The 18,507-nt window shown below is 40.0% G+C and overlaps 1 protein-coding gene across 1 annotated transcript in view; it reads right to left on the reverse strand.

Moving 5' to 3' along the window:
* The window catches only part of NFKB1 (nuclear factor kappa B subunit 1), a 63,146-nt gene that overhangs the window by 36,841 nt on the left and 7,798 nt on the right, over positions 1 to 18,507 (reverse strand). Inside the window, exons 2-5 of the mRNA XM_054162970.1 lie at positions 12,661 to 12,713; positions 11,472 to 11,556; positions 3,893 to 3,930; positions 1,139 to 1,237 (exon numbers count right to left, since the gene is read on the reverse strand). Coding sequence (XP_054018945.1) covers positions 1,139 to 1,237; positions 3,893 to 3,930; positions 11,472 to 11,556; positions 12,661 to 12,705 — 267 coding nt within the window. The 5' untranslated portion in view covers positions 12,706 to 12,713. The remainder of the gene's footprint in view (positions 1 to 1,138; positions 1,238 to 3,892; positions 3,931 to 11,471; positions 11,557 to 12,660; positions 12,714 to 18,507) is intronic.

Here is an 18,507-nt window from a genome sequence, read left to right on the forward strand (position 1 = left end):
AATTTTTCATAGGAGTTTTACAAGACTGTAAGGTCTTAGCTTTCCCAGCCTCTTCTCAATTTGTGAGACTAACACCCTAGGCTATCTCAGCCAATGCTGATTGTTTTCCATTGAGTCATGCTCATACTGATTCATTCAAGAGATGTAACTGTTCCAAACTCCAGCCTTTCTCAAGAACTGCAAAAAAACTACACGCATACTGCGGAGAACGCTAAGGAGTGGCACACATCAAGACAGAGGCCGACCGCTTGCCACTCTTCCCATCCAGTGAAGGAGACAAGTAAGAGATAAAACCAGAATTACAATACATGAAAAGATAACACCATAATTCAAATGTTAACCCCACTCCTCATGAGACAATCTCTAGTACAAGAGTTCAAAGAGGTAATACAATGCCAATGCAATACTAAGATTAAGTTTACAATATTGAGAAGAAACAGCCTATCTTTTCCCCACTTCCATGGAAAACAGGCAAAGACAGTTCTCCTCTAATCCTAGAATGATTAATCACCACTGTTATAATCTTCATATTGTGCTAGCACAGAATGTTTCTTTGATTAACATCTTTGATTTTTTTCCAGGGAAGAATAAAGCCCCCAAAAGAATTGTTTAGTGAACATCAAAACATAATGCTGCTCATACGGAGATGAGGAGTTTTTGGTTGACTTAATTTCTTTAAGTCCTTAAGAACTAAGTATCCTAGAAATGGTGAATAAAGTATGACATAAACAGAAAAAAGAAGGAAAACGTGGTAAATACCATCTTAGCCTGCAGTGGAAGAAATTACTTATCTTGTGCTTTGCAGTATGCTGGGAGCAGAGTAACGGAGTAGCTCAGGCCTTGCTTTATGCTAAAATGGCACCTTAAGGAAAAGCTCTATCAGTCTGCAGAAGGGCAGTGAGGTTGCAAATGCAGAAAAGCTTACTGCTCAACTGCTCCAGATGAACACAGCACCAAAGCAACTCCACAAATCTGAAAATATCTTCCTTTTCAAAATCATTTTGAAAGCCGGGATTGAAATGCAGTCAGTCTTCAGTAATTTCATACCGACTTAGGCTGCTGCACAGCAAGGTCCTATACACACACACACACATGACACTAGCATTCACTTGGCACAGTTTATGGTTTCTCTACTTACTTTGACCTGAGGGTATGATTTTTTGTTCTTTTCACTAGAGGCTCCAGGAAGTCCACCATGTGAAGGTCCTTCGCATACATATCGGAAGCGAAACCCTCTCTGCGGAAATAAAGGAAAAGAGACTTGAATGCTGTTTAGAAACAAAACTGGAAAAAATAAAACACAGCACACACAGACAAACGTGACTGGCCCCAGCAGCCCACAAACAGAAAAGTTACAACTGCTCATTCCTTAAACACTGTTTGAATGGTGGTTAATGAAGCACCACTGAATTCGAGCCCTGCAGAAATGTCTACTCTCAGTCTTACACACAGCAGCAACCTGATTCTTTTTCTTTCACTAAGTGAAGGCACTTTGATGCACCAGCCTGATTTCTATCTTGTTTTAAAAGTGTAATTAAACGTTAGAGAAAGCAAGAGCAGATACTCTCTCCCCTGAGTGCTGCTAGGTAGAGAGAACTGAAGCCAATAATCAAGGAAACATCATAAAGAACAGAACATGAATGAAGCAAACATGCTTCCTCCTTTTGGGAAGAACATGTGAAAGCTTCATCTTCAAATGAAGTCCAGTAACAGCACAAAAACTTCAGGGAACTTCAAGTGGCTGGGCTTTAGCCCATAAACATATAACTGAACATACTTTAGGGAACTGCACAATATTAATAACCACCTTAGAGTACATCTGTGCATTTATTTGATTTTTATTTACAGGAAACAGCATCTCCTTTCCAGGGTAATCTATAAGGCACAAAAGATGCAACTTGTGAGCAAATGTGTTTGGCAACTCTAATTCAACTTCACTAGTACCTGAAGGGGGCTTACAAGAAAGCTGGGAAGGAACATTTCACATGGGCTTGTAGTGATAGGATAAGAGGGAATGGACTGAAGCTTGAAGAAGGTGGATTTACACTAGAACAGGTTGCCCAGGGAAGTTGTGGATGCCCCCTCCTGGGCAGGGCCAGGTTGGATGAGGCCTTGAGCAACCTGGTCCAGCAGAAGGTGCCCCTGCCCATGGCAAGGCTGTTGGAACCCAAACCATTCCATGATTCTATGATAGTATTTCATGTGGCCTCCAACTTTAAATACTTTCAGATCTACTCCCCAGTCTTGAAATTTCTGGCAAAATTCCCATCTCATATATAGCTCCCAGTGTCTGTCCAAACAGCTCCAGTAAATGTTGTATCCTCAATCCCTCTTCACCCCCATGCCTTCAATCCAACAGAGCCACCAGTCACCTGTGTGGCATTCCCAAGTCGTCTTGTTCTTGCTATCCTAGCTATGTTTTCACATGCACAGTCCTACTACCCGCAACTGTCTTTTTGCTCTAAGAATGATCACAAGTACAGCACTATGCTGATAGATCATCCTCATCACCCTGTCATAAATTATTACCCAGCTTGCCACATGGATACACCACTACAGGAGCTGCAAGCTCCCAGCTGTCAACTAGGAGGGCTGGTTAGAGTTTCCATCCCTATTTGACTCAGGAAGTTTATTTTTCCTTTGCAGGTAGTGGTTAAATATTTGCAAAGTGAAATGATGCAGACATCATTTGAGACATGTTTAAAAGATCTTCCAGTAAAGAGATCATGAGCAAGCCTACTGATGCTTGTTGGTAAGTCCTATGTGGAAGCAATAGCTTCTCCTTATGTACTACACACTGTAGGCTCCACAAGGCAAAGACACAGCCTGATCTGGGATGAACCAAAACAACAAGGAAGAGGCTGTGTATTCTTCCAAGAGTTCACACTACACTGCTGTTTCACCTACAACCATGAAGTGTTCCTGTTCCTGAAAACAGGCTCAAGCACAAAAACATCTTTGGTGTGCAGCTGAAACAAGTGCTCTCTACCAACTGCTAGCATAAATGTTGGATTGCAGCAGGCTTCTGCAGAAGACCAAGAAGAGGATGGGACAGGTTTCAATCACTCACTTCCTCTCTCTACTTAACAGCTCCATAGGGTAGGATTTTATGCAACTGATTGGGAAAGGCAGGAAAGAGCACTTCATATTGTGGTAGCTTTAGGAAGAGTATTTGTAATTGCTGATACCACCAACTAAAGGGAAGCTGTACCCTGGCATACCTCAAGACAATCTTCACCCAGCAACCATTTGGTACATCAGTTGTATGAAAATTAACCAGTGCATTGGGATGACTTTCAGCACCACCAGAAGATCCTAAGTGAGTGTTTGCTGCACAGTCACAAAAAAACGTTACATGCGAGGATTTATCTTTGTTTCTCTTGGGTTATTCAACCCAAGCCAACCACCATGACAGCAATCTCTAAGGACAACAGAATTTCTTTAGGATGGCAAAGCACAAGTCAAAGGTTTCTGCAGCTTGGGAAACAAAATGAAATGGTTTGGGTTTGCTTTCTCTTTCATATGCTTCATGGAAGATGAAACAAATTCTAAAATACTCCATGTATGGTCTAATCATTTGTTTCAAAACACTGAGGTACTCGGAGACTCACTTCTAAGATGAAGAGTCTAGACTTTTTTAAATGAAACCCAAACTCTCAGGGGTTTTCTGTCTTATGACACTTCCAGAGAGACAAAGATGAATAGTACAAAACAGGAAACGATTTAACTACAAAAGTGAGAGGGAAAACTGCTCCTGGTTAAGTGCCAGGTTTGTTATGAAAGTTCAAAGTCTTCAATAGCAGTTTTTTCCTGATCCCAAGCCACCATTTTAGTCAAAGCTAAACACAGCAACATAGCTCCCTTTAAGAGTTTCAAAATGTAGTGTTCTTACCTGTTTTGGCTGCTCTATGATTTGAAGATATGGTCCATCTGCTAATATAAAAGAAAGAGAAGTCAGTAGAAATTAGATTACTACTACTATGACATATAAATTGCAGGGGTAAAATGGATGTCCTTGAATGTCTTGAGAGAAAGTTTTTTAAAGCCCCTAAGCATCCTCAGAACTAAAATAACTGATTTAATCACTTGGCTGGTTGTCATTTCCAACATTCCCTAAGACCAGCAGGGTAAGAAGGGAAGGAGTAACTCAAAAAAAAGAAGAAGTTAATTTTAGCTCAGAGGGCCTGAATGGGCAACTCTGATCTCTCAGCACTGGCAAGAGTAAGAACAAGATCCTCCCCTTGCCACTGACAAGCAGCCTGGCCTTCCTGAGCTAAGGTAAGCTTTTGTATTTAAACCCCTCGGGCTCTAAAGACTGTACTCACAAGCTTTTGCCCCTAAGGCTTCCTACTGAATAGGTGCTTTTGAAAGTCTAGAGACAGCCAATGGGAAGCTCTCAGATTTGGGAATATAGGAGGAATTTAAGTTGTCTCAACATGCCTTAACAGTCAGAACTGCTTTTTAAAAAACCCCTGGTATTTCTCAATACATGCTGAACAATTTACATTCTTTTAATAATTTCAGATACACTTTGAAATACTCTGCCTCTAAAAACACTGAACGTGCTCTGTTTGACTACAGTTGCAGACTCTATACTGAGATCCATCTTTGACCATGATGCCAATACAATTTTAGTAAAATGTGATCCTTTCAAAGCAGGCCTCCTTAAAAAACTTCCATCGCTCCCTGAACAGTGACTAATGCCATACTACAAACCTCATTCAAATGGCTCCAGTTTAAAGAGCTTTTAGGTAGACTCTAAGTCCAGTAAGAACTCAGTGCCACAGAACTGACAATTCATCATCTGATCAAAGCTTAGCTCCAGCTCTATTTATATTGAGAAGGAAAGTTCTCCAGGTGGATGACTATGAAATGCTTCTTAAAATGCAAGCTGCTCCTGAGTGTGGAAACAACACTTCTGTCAGCCATTATTTCTTCCCTGCCTCTTGTGAAGCAGAGAGGACTCAGATTTCAAAGCTAAAAATTCAACTGTTAGCAAAGCAGATCCCAAACTATAGCTTTGCTGTGAATATCCACACAATACTTTGCCAGCTATATTCCTGATGGAATTATTCACCATCACGTATACCCTATGGACGGTGGTAATGCTAAGGAACCAAGCAAGCTCACTGGGACACGTGAAACCTCCACAGCAGAAAAGCCACAGCTATGTGGCAGAGCCTGCAAGCATATAAAGCATGTCATGCCCTGCCAAGATCCAGCTGGGATCTGCCCCTGAATAACTGCATCACCTGCATGTACCATGCCATCCAGTTGCTGCAAGGTAGTACTTGGCTTCAGCAGGGAGCTATGTACTTGCACCAACTTTAATTTGCCAATAGACCCAATGTTCACTGACAATTAAAAATTAATTAATTTCTAGTTTGTAGTATGGCTACATGCATTCTTCTCAGCTCCTCAATACAACTTCACTGTAATAAAACAGACTTTGATGTCTTTACTCAGCATAGGTCTTAACTCAAGAAGCTTGTCTCCAAATGGAAATGTTGATAAATATGCTTATAGATGGCATTACAATTTTGCTGTTAAAATTATGACTCAGCAACTGCATTAGCTTCAGTTATATTGCCAAAGTTACATTTCAAATGTCAGTCACAACAATTTCACATAGAAAGATCATTTGTTTCTCAAGTCTGACACTCTTCCTGTGAAAAAGTAAACAGTGCTCCAATTAAAATCTTGAAGTCAGTCAAAAATCTTAACATCATGCAAAACAACTGCCTCCTGACCACATACACAGCTTCCTACATTAGAAAGCATGAAACAAAGTTTGGACTTCAGAAACTAAGTCAGATTTATCTTTGGTGTGGTTTTATGCTTCATTTTTCGTCTGTAACACAGAGTTAAGATGAGTTGTGTTTAAGCATTTTATCAGCACTTAAATTTAAGACCTCTGTTCAAAGACCTCTTCAAGCTTTAGGCATCTAAAATGTTATACTTTTATAGTCCAGAGGCTTTGCATCTTCTGGGCACTGGCAGAAACAATGCACCTAAAATACCTTAAAGTTATGTAGTTCAACTTTAAACCAAGCCTCCAGGGCAGGACCTGCCAAGTAATTGTTCTTAGGCTGCTCCCCTTAGGAATTCATTTTCAAAGCACCTATGTTAGGTCAGTAAGGGCACAAAATCCTATGCCTGCTCTTCAACAGTCAGAAAAGGAAGTAGTCTTTTATCTAACAGCTGACCCCCAGGATGCAGCCGAATCCAGAGTCCAACTTTCCCCTCAGCATTAGGAAATTCAAGCTCCTGAGAGAGCGATATACACTAGACTGCAATACTGCAAAGCTCAAGGGGAATTCTTTGGAAAGATGAAATGGTTTCACCTTGCATGGTACTTGTGAAAACTCAGGAAAATGGAACATTTAGGACTGTGGTTCTTATGCCCCCTTTGAATAAGCTTATAAAAGCATATAAATATACAGACAAAGAAAACCCAAGCCAAACCACACCAACAAAGTGCCTTACACACTAGTACTAGGAAAAGTACAAAAACCATGCAATGTAAGTGTACAAAAGCAAATTGTATGTCAGTTATCCTTAATCCAGATTATATAAATCATATCCAACATATTTAAACCAAGTCTTAATTCAACCTTTGTGTTTTGTGACTACACATTTTTTCCCTTTTAGCATGACTAACTCATTCTCTGGTACAGCATCTAAACCAGATCCAAATAACAGTGCAGAGAAGGCACTTAATTGCCTCTGAAATGCTATTTTAAAATAAAGCAGCAATACTCAAGATAACCTCCAAGCATAAAGGCCATATTATAGTGATTATAAGAAAGATTTTACTTAGTGAAAGGTCTCACACAGCTCTCTTCACTAAACTGAATGCTTTCCTGAAGTGCATTAGACAGACAGCCTAACACTGGCTACGAGTGGTTCCTTATTTCTCCCTCATCCTTTCCCATGCAGAAAAGATGTTTAGTGTTCTGCATAGGGAAGCTTTGTTAATATTTACTGCAGGAACCTTAAGGAGTGCACCTTGTAAGAGGAACTAACAATGATGAGATTTGTGATCTTTTGCACCTCTCTTCTAGGCTGGGAAGCTGCATGCTTCAAGTTCTTGTTTAAAGAGCAACCCTTTTAAGCATTAAACAACCTCAAGAAGGAACGCTGCTGGACGTATAGCTTTGCTTTTATTTCTGCCCTACAGAGAGGCTGGAGCAGTAGACAGCCATGGAGCTGACAGCTACACAGGATGACTCTCATGGCTGCCAAGAGCCAAGTTCTGACACAAGCACTCCTTGCAGTTTGTGTGGCACTGCTGCAGTCAGAAGGGCAAGACTGTAACTAAAATATGCAGTCCTCCAGCCTGGAGGGGGTTTGAAGCAGACTGCCACATCCTGAGTATGCTTCAGTGCTTCCTTTTATGCCTTCTTGCCTTGCTTGCCACAGGCCAACTTGCATCCCACTGCCTCCCCTCCAGCCTGAGTCACAGTCCCACTTCCCCCATCTTCTTCAACTGCTACATTTCTTCATTTTCCTTCCTGCCTGAGTCAGAGGCCCTCCCGCATCTTGACACTCCCACCACTCAGATACTTTCTTCCTCTTGACAGGCCTTACCCTGCACACACATAACAAAGCACCCATCTTAGGCTCCCTCATGGTTCCTTCTTTCCATTAAAACAAAGTCAAGAAAAAAAAGAAGGTTTGTGAGGTTGGTGGGATATCCCTTTAAGCTTGGTGGCACCATAGGACTAGAAGGGTGCTTTAAGAGCTTTCATAGTACCTGAAACCATTCAATTTAACCGGACACCAGCTGTGGTGAAGTCCTTGCCTTGCCTCCTGTTAGGGGGTCCCCAGAACAGGCATCTTACCCTTTTCACTGTGTGCTAGTTTTCCCTGTGGATGTGAAAGAAAACATCCACATGCTCCAGGTTTTGGTTGCCAAATCCAACACCAACCCTTATTTTTATCCTGGCAGTGGTACCTTGCTAAACACTCAAACTTTAGATCCAGTATCCTTCCCCAAAGGGGCATTTGTATGTCCCCCCCACCTTCAGAGATTCACCTGCACAGAACACTTTCTAGCACCTTATCTCCTGCAGTGTTCAAAGGCGGCAGCACATGGGCTGTGCATAACCTCTCTCTTCCCTTGGTTCACTCTTCAAAATACAAACACAGAAGATGTAGAGAAACCCCTATAAGCAGTATGCAAGGCTGATTATGCTTCTGAGGATTAGGGTCACTGCTATGGGACAGGGAAAATAAATACTCAACTAATTTTTGGTGATGGTCAGGCTTTCTTGATCTCTAACACTTTCTCTGGAAACAAAGCAAGAAATAAAAGTTTTTTATAAGGGCCTTCTTCCCTCTATGCCCTTCTCATTTCTCAACAACAAGCATCAGAGTTAGGCAGAGGTTAAAGAAACATGAGAAATCTGGAATTTTAGCAGTCTCCAGGTAATATTATTCAGCTGCTGATGGCCCTGCTTCAGCTTCACAGACTTAAAAACACACCACCTTAATGACAACAGCTAGTTAGACCAGAGCCCCTAAAACCCAAACCAATTAACCAGTTCCCCAAACCACCTCTAAGTGGAACACAGATTGTTAAGTTACATGGCCTTCTGTAGTCAGGAGGAAGTAAGAAACACACACAAAATTATAAAATGCTTAGCTCAGAGTTCTGCCCATTTCCTCTCCAATTTAAGGCATCACTTTGTCCCTCTACTACCCAAAGGACATAGCACTGACACGCATCTGATTTTAAACCGCCTAAATATGTGCCATGGATAATGCTTCCTCCACCTCCAATGCCATTGAGGATCAGTACCTAACTCTCAAAGGCAGGAAACTTCCCAAAGACGAGGCTGACTTTGTGACATACTTCCTTTGCTGCTGCTGGTGTTCTAAACACACAGCTCAGTCCTGCAGATTGCACTGTTATGGAACTTGCTATAGATACAACCTTTTCTCAGCAAAGGCACACAGAAACTACTTCTCTTTCTACATTTAGATGTGAACATAAAAATTGAACCACATAACCATCTACTACAGCTTCAGAGAGAAAATAACCAAGTTTACTTACACCTGACATACATGAGAAAGAAAAAGCAAGCAAAGCTACTTGAGCACTGACAACCTCCCTGAGAAAAATCCTTTCCCTGACATCTCAAAAGGTTTTCTACTATTACTGTAAATATTAACAGAACAGCAGGACATCTATCACCAGAAAGTCCCCAAATTCCCCAGCTATTTGTTGACTCAGCTATTCTGGCATGATATGGCAATCCAAGGTTACATATTAAACCTGCCTACCAACATAGTAAGTCTGACATTGTGCATTTATGAATGCAGAATGTGGTGCGAAAGATGTACGCACCACATCAAATCACCTAGAACAACTTAAGTCTTTGATTCTTTCTGTTTAAGCCAGCATTATACTGATCAAGAAAAAAAAATCACTATGGCATCATCAGACTCTGTGATAACCTCAAATCCATGGTCCTTTATTAAGTCCCATTTTGTACACAGAGAACTTGCCACCTGCAAGTGGAGCAGCAGACAAGAGCAGTGCCACTAAACCAGAGGCCTTTCCTAAGCACACCTGCAAATTAAAGATAGAGCTCAGCTTATCTGAGTGAGGGGTTTTTGTGACTGCAGAACTTAGTGAATTCTTGACCCCCCCCCCACGTGGTTTTAAAAGCAGCCATTTTCTAGTTTAGACAGGATATAGATATCTGAAAATCAAGTTTATATGTTTGAATAATTTGTATGGAATGAATCTGGCATAAGGAGTACAGAGTAAGCTTAAAAGATACACGTAAGAGAGAGAATGGGGACATTAAAATTCCATGAACCTTACTTGGGCCACAGAAATTCTGTAGGAACAATGGAAAGAAAAAAAGCCAAAAACCTGTTGGTACACAATGCAGAAGCCTTTTAAGCCTCCACAGATGAATCTTACTGAACAATTCTATCTGCCTTAATAAAAACACACTGCAAACAAATAATTACATTACTTTGTTGGATGCTTCTCCATATTTGTCAAGAACTTTGCTCACCAGAACATTTTATCTTGAAACAAAATTATCGGCACCATACGTCTGTCTGTATCCTTCCTTGCTACTATTCATTCAGTCAAGAAAACTGAGGTTGTGTTTTAAACCAGTAAAAGCTGAAACAATAAGCATGATTTAATTTTCATTTTTTCAACCAGCATTTGTTGTTACTTTAGGCTGGAATTTTACCTATGAAGTAAAAAGCTAATCACTTACTTCATTTTACCCTTCACACTCTCGCTGCTGTCAAGTGTATCACATATTGCAAATAAAAGTGATTTCCTTTTTCAACAAAAGCAAGCAATCACAGTACAGAAGATATCAGCTCCATCCTGGTACAATACTCAAAACAGATCAACAAAGTTGTCATGTTAAAAAACATTAATAGCTACAGTGAAGAAATAGTATTTGAGATATATATTGAGAAAAAAATCCTCTACAGCTACACACATTTTTATTTCCTTTCTCCTTTCATAGCAGCTCTTTTAATAAACAAAGCAGGAGAAATAGTATTCTAAATTCAAGGAAGAATGAACACTTATCAAGAAATCTGATAAGCAAAACCAGATCAAGGTTGATGGAGTAGCTAATACTGGCTGAGATTCAACACACTTCTGTTTGGCACTCCTCTTTTAGAGCCAGACTGGAAGAACTGCCTATCAGGCATTTGCAGAATACCATTTGCCTAATTTCAGCAGTTGGCTGCAAAATTTGACTCTCAACTTCCAAACTAGTGTTACTATTAAGGAAATTGTCAGGTACTTAGAAATAGAATAGAATAAACCAGGTTGGAAGAGACCTTCAAGAGCATCGCGTCTAACCTATCAACCAATCCAACCCACCTAAACAACTAAACCATGGCACCAAGCACCCCATCGAGTCTCCTCCTGAACACGTCCAATACTTCTAATACCAGACTGACACTTTACAGGAAACAGAGAAGTCACCAAAAAGGAAAACCAGATTTGAATGACACAGGAAGTTGAATATACTCTACATTTTATTACTGAAAACCAAGCACCCTAAGAATTACTACCACAAATGAAACACCACTCAAGAGAAATAAAAACAAAGAAAGAGTACATACTGCACTCTGCAAACTGGCAATAGAAACATGAAGGTCCCTGAAGATGTAAATTTAGAAAAAAATACAAACTAGTTTCTAAGAAGGGGTCACTCAGAACTCTTCAGTCCTTGAAGCCACTTAACTAATTGAAAATGCATTTCTGTACAAGCCGAAAGAAAAATCAGATCCACCTCACAGCTGAAAGTTTCATGAAGGTAATAAAGATATGCCTAAGGGTGTAATAAAAAGTCTAGTTGACAGCTTTGGAATCTAGTATTGTGAAATGAAAGAGTGCAAACAAAATGAACTTCACAAAAACACAAAGGGGAAGAAAGAGCAGGACAAGAGCACAACCAAGCAGCAATGCCTCCTACCTGTTCGTAGTGGTATGTCTGAAGGGATGTAACTTGTGTTATTAAATAATGTGTTCATTCCTATGAGCTGATCCATTGCAAACATCTATATTGAAAGAAAACACACACTTCATTACTACATATAGGCATTACTTCATAAAACATCTATCAGCAAAGAATGTGAAAATTCTCTGCAAATATTGGGACTACAAACACTTTGCTGCAGTATGCAAACATTTGATAATTACTGTAATTTTGCTGGCAAAAAGTAAAGGCAAAGCCCAAAGTACTGACCAAGTTCCAGCAGTATCAGGAGCTCAGCACAGTTTCTAAGTACACACTTTGCTCACATGCACTAACAGCTATATATTGAAAGGAGCTTAGAGTAAATTCTCAAAATCTGACCCCTAGTAAGGCCCAAGGCCTTGCTGAGAACCTGTGAGTTTTCGTTTCCACTTCTGTGATTAAAACCTCACCAGACTACATTCTTTATGTAAATACACTTACAAGCTTTAATGCAAGAAAACAGTGTACCCAGGTTAAAGTTTAATTCTTCGGGGTTTTTTTGAATACTGACATGTTTTTACTCCCTGTAATTGTTGTCAGGTATAAACCTATCTGCTTCCAAAGTTGGGTAAGGATGAAGGAGAAAAGAGATTAAGATGAGTAGAAATGATCTGTTCTTCACTCATGCATCATTCTCACAATTCAAATGAATTGTGCAATAGCCTAATGAGGTCAGGAAGAGCTTCTGAAGAGCTGGGCCGATTGACCTCTGTGAGTAAAGGAATATTTTAGTCATCAACGTCAATGTAAATTTCACAAAAGGTAATACAAAGGGGCCTTTTAGGGCATAAGGGGCTCTGCCTGGAGATAAAGTCCAGTGTCCATCAGACATTTTGGAACAAGCGTCAGGGGTAGATGGCATAAAAATTAGGATTCTTTCCAATGGCTTCTTTCTTCAGGCCTAGATTCCTTTCTTCTCTGCCATTTCACCAGTGGCAAGGCACTTTGCAGATCACATAAGAAACATCTTAGAGAAAAAAAGAACACCCTAGATTTTCCCAAACCTGACTTTCTGCCAATATCTAGAACGCTTTTACATCCCCATGTTGCTAAGCCTATAAAGTGAGAGGCCAGTATGAGAGGAAGTCAAAACAGAGAGCTAAGAGAGAATACCGGGATACTGAAAATACACAAATCCACTTACTTGGGGATCAGGCACACCCATAATATAGGAGTCTTCTCCTGCCATTTTAAGTCCTGAAACACAAAAATATGATCAAAACTCTTTTTTTTTAAAAAATGTACAGCAAAAGAAAACTTGAAAGATATTTAAGTTACAAGACCATCTTAGACCACTCTTATTTTACTCATAATAATGCTTTCTAAAACACTCTTAAAATTCCTTAGTATTTCTAAGGGGTAAGATAAGGACAGGACAGGCTACAGCTCAGATTTCTTTTTTAGTGTCTGCTCCCAAACAACCAAAAGCTGCATTCAAAGTCTTGATGTTATAATTTATTAAAATCAGCAATTAATTTGTTCCTGCCTTTGTTCTGACTATTCTGCTGTTAAGAGTTTAGACAAAACAATTGTCAAAGTTTTGCATGCACAGAGCACCGCATTTTTATACAGTAAAAAGACTTCTGAGCATTCATGAATGAACCCTAATGGCTTTTTTGTGAAGTATTGCTAAATGCAAGATAAAGATGTCCAAGCATGAAAAAGCCATAGTTTTTATTTACATAAAACCAGGAGTCAAACATTGAGTAAGTCTGGACAACTTTACTTCCAGAGGTCCACAAATGGTTGCTACCCACAGCGACTCACTGCTGATAACAGCAATTATGGATGTAGAACATACCTAATCTTCACTCACATGTCTATATGTAACGTTCAACAATAGGAAAGTTGATCCTGGCTTAGTTTTCCTGGAGTCAGTAGCAGAGCCTGGAAATTTTCTTAGGAATTTATTTGGACTGTTGTAAAAATCTGGCCTGATTTCCTTTCATCTGGATGTTATTGAAAGCATTGCAATTTTGCTTATGTTGACCTTACTAAAAAAAGGCTCTCCAAGGGAAAATAACTACAGTGACTATTTCAAGAGACTCATGTCTGCATGCAAGCAGACCCTTTAAACATGGCTGATAACTAAAAATAGACAGAAACATGTCACTGGCCCTCACATGCCACCACAATAAAGATGAGCCACGTTTCCCAGCAAAGTGACTTGTGAAAACCTACTGCCCAATAAAAGAGTGACAGGCAAACAGTAAACCAGTAAAGGAAAACTGAGTCACTGTGGAGTTTCTACAGGAACAAGAAAGGCAAATATAAAAAAAACCCCAAAACCTGGAATACTTAAAATTTGGAAGTACTTGGGCACTTCACTTTGACGAAGGCTCAACTCATCTTGTTAACAAGCTCCAAAGACAGCACAATAGCCATCCATCCCAGACAAACATAAAATGAAAGAAAATTTGAAATGGTGGAATGAGACCCTTCAGACAGATCATTTCCAGAAAAAAGAGGCCCATGTTGATAAAAGCATTTTTAAAAGTAGAAAGTAGAAGTAGTCACCTGTTTGCAATTCCATTTTAGAGAGAAATGTTTACTGGACAATATTTGTTTGTAGTATTTAAGCAAATATCAAATACCTAGTCATAGCATTTTGGCCCAAATTGAGTAACAGATGTAACAAGCAGCCACAGTCACCCATGCTGCACTTCATTACTAACACATTGGGATGTCAACAATATCAAAAGTGCCAGTCAATGACATTATCTCACAGGCACATTCTGCAAAGCATTATTTTCAACAACGTTATTGTTATTATCGATCTTTATGAGGGGAAAAAAGTCAACATACAAGGTGTAACAAAACCTTCAGCACATAATAAACTTGACCAAGATGTTTCTATTTGACATTCAAATCCATAGGAAGAATATAACCAATTGACAAGTTACTGGAATCACGGTAATTCAGATTTTGGCAAACACTTCCCAGCTAAAGGTGAGATATTACAGAAAAGAATCTGAAGATCTCAACAGCCAACATCTTGTAAGAAGTGTCAGAAAATACACCCACCCTGCTGATGCACACCAATTAGGTAACTGTGAGTGCAAAATGCCAGACTTCTGCATAAACAGAGCAAAACCTGCTCATAAAAGCCTCATTTTCTGATATCTCTCGTATTTCATCACTTGCTATTTCATGAGCCATACACAAAACTGTGTTCTAAAACTCCTGAAGTACCCAGATAATATGGTGTATCACAGAATGGCAGGAGCTGGAAGGGAGAACATTTAGTCCAACCTTCTGGACAAAGTTCACCCTTGTTTGGAAAAAAAACTTGTTCAGAATAACAAAAAAAAAAAGCTTCTGAATTGCATCTGCCCAGCTGCCTCTTAGCTAGATGTATTCTTTGCAAAACTTTCAGACAAAGCATCTCACAGCTTTTTCCGTAAGCTCAAGGGGATAGGTTCAGCAGCATGTTCTATCATCTTTCCCTACTCTAGTTTCTCAGACTGCATCACCCTCACTCCAGCAGAGCTCTATGGAAGAAGGGCACGTGTCACACATCTTGGGACATATTTGCAGTTCTACAATCTATGACTTCAACCAAGTGGAAAAATACCACAGAGGCAGAATTACTGAAAACTTTTCAATTAAAGTACCAAAATGAGTACAAAGTACAAAAATTAGAACCTCTACAGAAATAAAACCTATGTATCTCTGAATCAGCCCTTTGATTTCATGTAATCAAACTGGTCACTTCTGGCTTTTTGGCCGATGCGATGAACAATGTCACAAGATCAAACCAGGAGTCACTGAAGATGAATGTTACACTCAGAAGCAAGCTTATTACCCACATACCAACCAGTTGCTGTGGGTCTGTACTAATGAATTTCTAACCAGGTACTAAACACCATCTCTCTCACACCAGTACAGACGTCTCTTACTTGAGATCTTTTGTGTTCTACAGTCACCTGCAGTATTTGTGGGAGAGGTTAAAAGCACTCTTTCTGTCTGGAGTGCCAAGCCAGTTCATTACAAACACATGATGCTTTAGATGTGCAAACATATGCTTTGTGTATGTAAACTGACACTTGATTACCTGTTCAGAGGCTAGACAAAAATTAACCCAGACTGAAAACACACTCCCTTTCACTATATGTTTTGTTCTGTTTCAAAGCCAAACCAATGACAAACCAGGAGCCCTTCCTGCAAAACTGTTTCCTTAGCATTTATTTAGTTAACAAATCCCCAAGCACCCTCCTCTTACAAGAAAACCGGGACAAAACCAGGGAGTCAGTAACACAATTAAAACATCAGAAAGACACTTGCGTAAAACAAGACCCTGGCATTAATTGTATTACTTTTAATTGGCCTCTTCCCTTATTGCTTGAGTTTCTAAGCACCTTTTCTACATGCATTAAGTGGTAAGATTAGCATCTACCACGAGTAGCTTTGTTCATTCTCTCCTTACATGAGTCATATTTTGGGGCAGATACTGGTTTTGTCCAAGCTGTATTTCCTGCTGTATGCATCTTAGAGAAGTCAAGTCAAAGCCACGTCTCTCTCAATTGAGGATGACTGGAATTATTAGTGTTTTATGGAAGTTTGTGTTACCACACATGCCTGCTTCCCACATAACCTCTGATTCCCACAAACTGTACTGCAGACTTGCATCAACAATAAAAAAAAGTCCCCCCTCCAAGCCCAGGTCACAATCATCCATGAGAGTCTCCACACTGGAGATGTCTCGAGTCTTTAAGAAAATGGGGCACAGGAAACAAGTATTTTAGCTTTCAGTGGTTTTTTTAGTGTGAAAATTTAAAAGTGAAGGAATGTCTTTTAGTTAATAGCACAACAGGAAAACATCACATCCACTTAAACTTGTCCAAAACCACACAGCCATGCCAGCTGAAAGACTACAAGTGTGCTGGTGTGTGCTTACGTGTACACATGTAGCATTCCCTTCTCTCTCCACAGGGTCAGTTGCCACTGTGAAAAAGGTTTTAAAAAGGAGGGGGAAAAAAATAATCTAGGAAGGTACAGACACACACACATATATGGAAGATGATGGGGCTGCACCAGCCAACCAAGCAAACATAATGGCAGTTACTGCACTACTCCTTAATAACCAAATACCAGGTACAAGTAGACACAGCTGGGAGAACCCGAGTTCACTTATTGTGTTCTGAGTAAGGAATTGTTTCAAACCCTCTAAATGAGGGTTTTTAAATGAAAACAACATAATTAATGTAGGAATGCTCTCATCCTGGAACAAGAATCCTGATTTCTTGTTATCTTGATCCTTTGATTTCAGATCTCTGTCCTGCTGTTCTCTACTATCCACTGTACTTAAATACCTTCTGAAAACAAAGAAAGGTTTCTTCAAGCATTTTTTTTTCAGTCCCTTGATTTTTTTTTCTGAGTCCAGATCTTTACTTCTGTTGTTGTTCTTCAACTTGTCAGATGGAATTCTAAAAATAATATAAACCATTTTCCTTTTTGATAGCAGTATCCAAGCCAATACCTACAAACAGCAATGGGACCTCTTGTTATCCTTCTACAGACAAGCAATAACTCAACACAAATGTTGTCACCTAGGAGGAATCACAGCTTTAATGTTTTATTCTGACACTAATAATCCAGTCACTTCTGACAGCACTCTCATCCAGCAGCTGCAGGCCTTTTTAAAAGAGACTTCCATTTCCTTCTTTCTAGATTTATTCTCACACTGGCCTAAGAAAGAATCTGAAGAGCATACATACTAATAAACTAGGCAGATTTCTTACTCCTCCAAGCAGGAAATAAAACAATGTGAATACTAGCCTGAGTAGTTGGACAATTTCATCCCCACCCTCCCCACAACACCACCAAAAAAAATTGATCTTCAGTACCTCAAGTCTATTTAATTATGCTTTTAAATGCTCCAGTGTGCTTACTGATTAAGTTAACATTTCATATAGGACTAGAGAGAGGGAAAAAAAAAGAAACATGCCATAGACTTCCTTTCCCAGACCTTCAAAGAGAGACATGGTAAGCAGGGTTCTACTTTTAATCTACATTCTTTGATTTTAAATGCTTTAAAAAAAAAAAAAAAGTCAATTAGGAGAAGTATCACTAACTTTGCTATCCCACAAAGCTCTACCTCATAGCAAACGAGAGTGATGCCAGGTGGAAACTCCTATCAGTTACTCGTCTCTTTCTGTACCTTGAGCCAACTGAATAAAATAAAAGCAGAAAATTGACATGACAAGATGCACATAATAGCCTCAGAAAATGAATGCAAAAGACTAGCATCAGGTTATCTGCAGATTATTGTGCTTCAAAGTACAGAGAATCTACTCATTTTCTAAAATTTGTCTGCTCTTTTTTAATTAGTTCAGTAAGAAGTCTGAGTTAAGCACAGATTAATATTTGATGGAAAGTTTGCTTATAGAATAGAATAGAATAGAATTAACCAGGTTGGAAGAGACCTTCGAGATCATCGTGTCCAACCTATCATCTGACACTACCCAATCAACTAAACCATACAACCAAGCATCCTGTCAAGCCTCGCCCTGAACACCCCCAGCGTCGGCGACCCCACCACCTCCTCAGGCAGCCCATTCCAATGGGCAATCACTCTCTCTGTGTAAAACTTCCTCCTAACCTCCAGCCTAAACCTCCCCTGACGCAGCCTGAGACTGTGTCCTCTTGTTCTGGTACTGGTTGCCTGGGAGAAGAGACCAACCTCTGCCTGTCTACAACCCCCCTTCAGGTAGTTGTAGAGAGCAATAAGGTCACCCCTGAGTCTCCTCTTCTCCAGACTAAGCAACCCCAGCTCCCTCAATCTCTCCTCATAGGGCTTGTGCTCCAAGCCCCTCACCAACCTTGTTACCCTTTTCTGGACACGCTCCAGCAAGTCAACATCCTTCCTAAACTGAGGGGCCCAGAACTGGACACAGTACTCAAGGTGCGGCCTAACCAGTGCAGTGTACAGGGGCAGAATGACCTCCCTGCTCCTGCTGGCCACACTGTTCCTGATGCAGGCCAGGATGCC

Source organism: Dryobates pubescens, chromosome 1 (assembly GCF_014839835.1).
Source record: "Dryobates pubescens isolate bDryPub1 chromosome 1, bDryPub1.pri, whole genome shotgun sequence".
NCBI classification, from domain to species: domain Eukaryota; kingdom Metazoa; phylum Chordata; class Aves; order Piciformes; family Picidae; genus Dryobates; species Dryobates pubescens.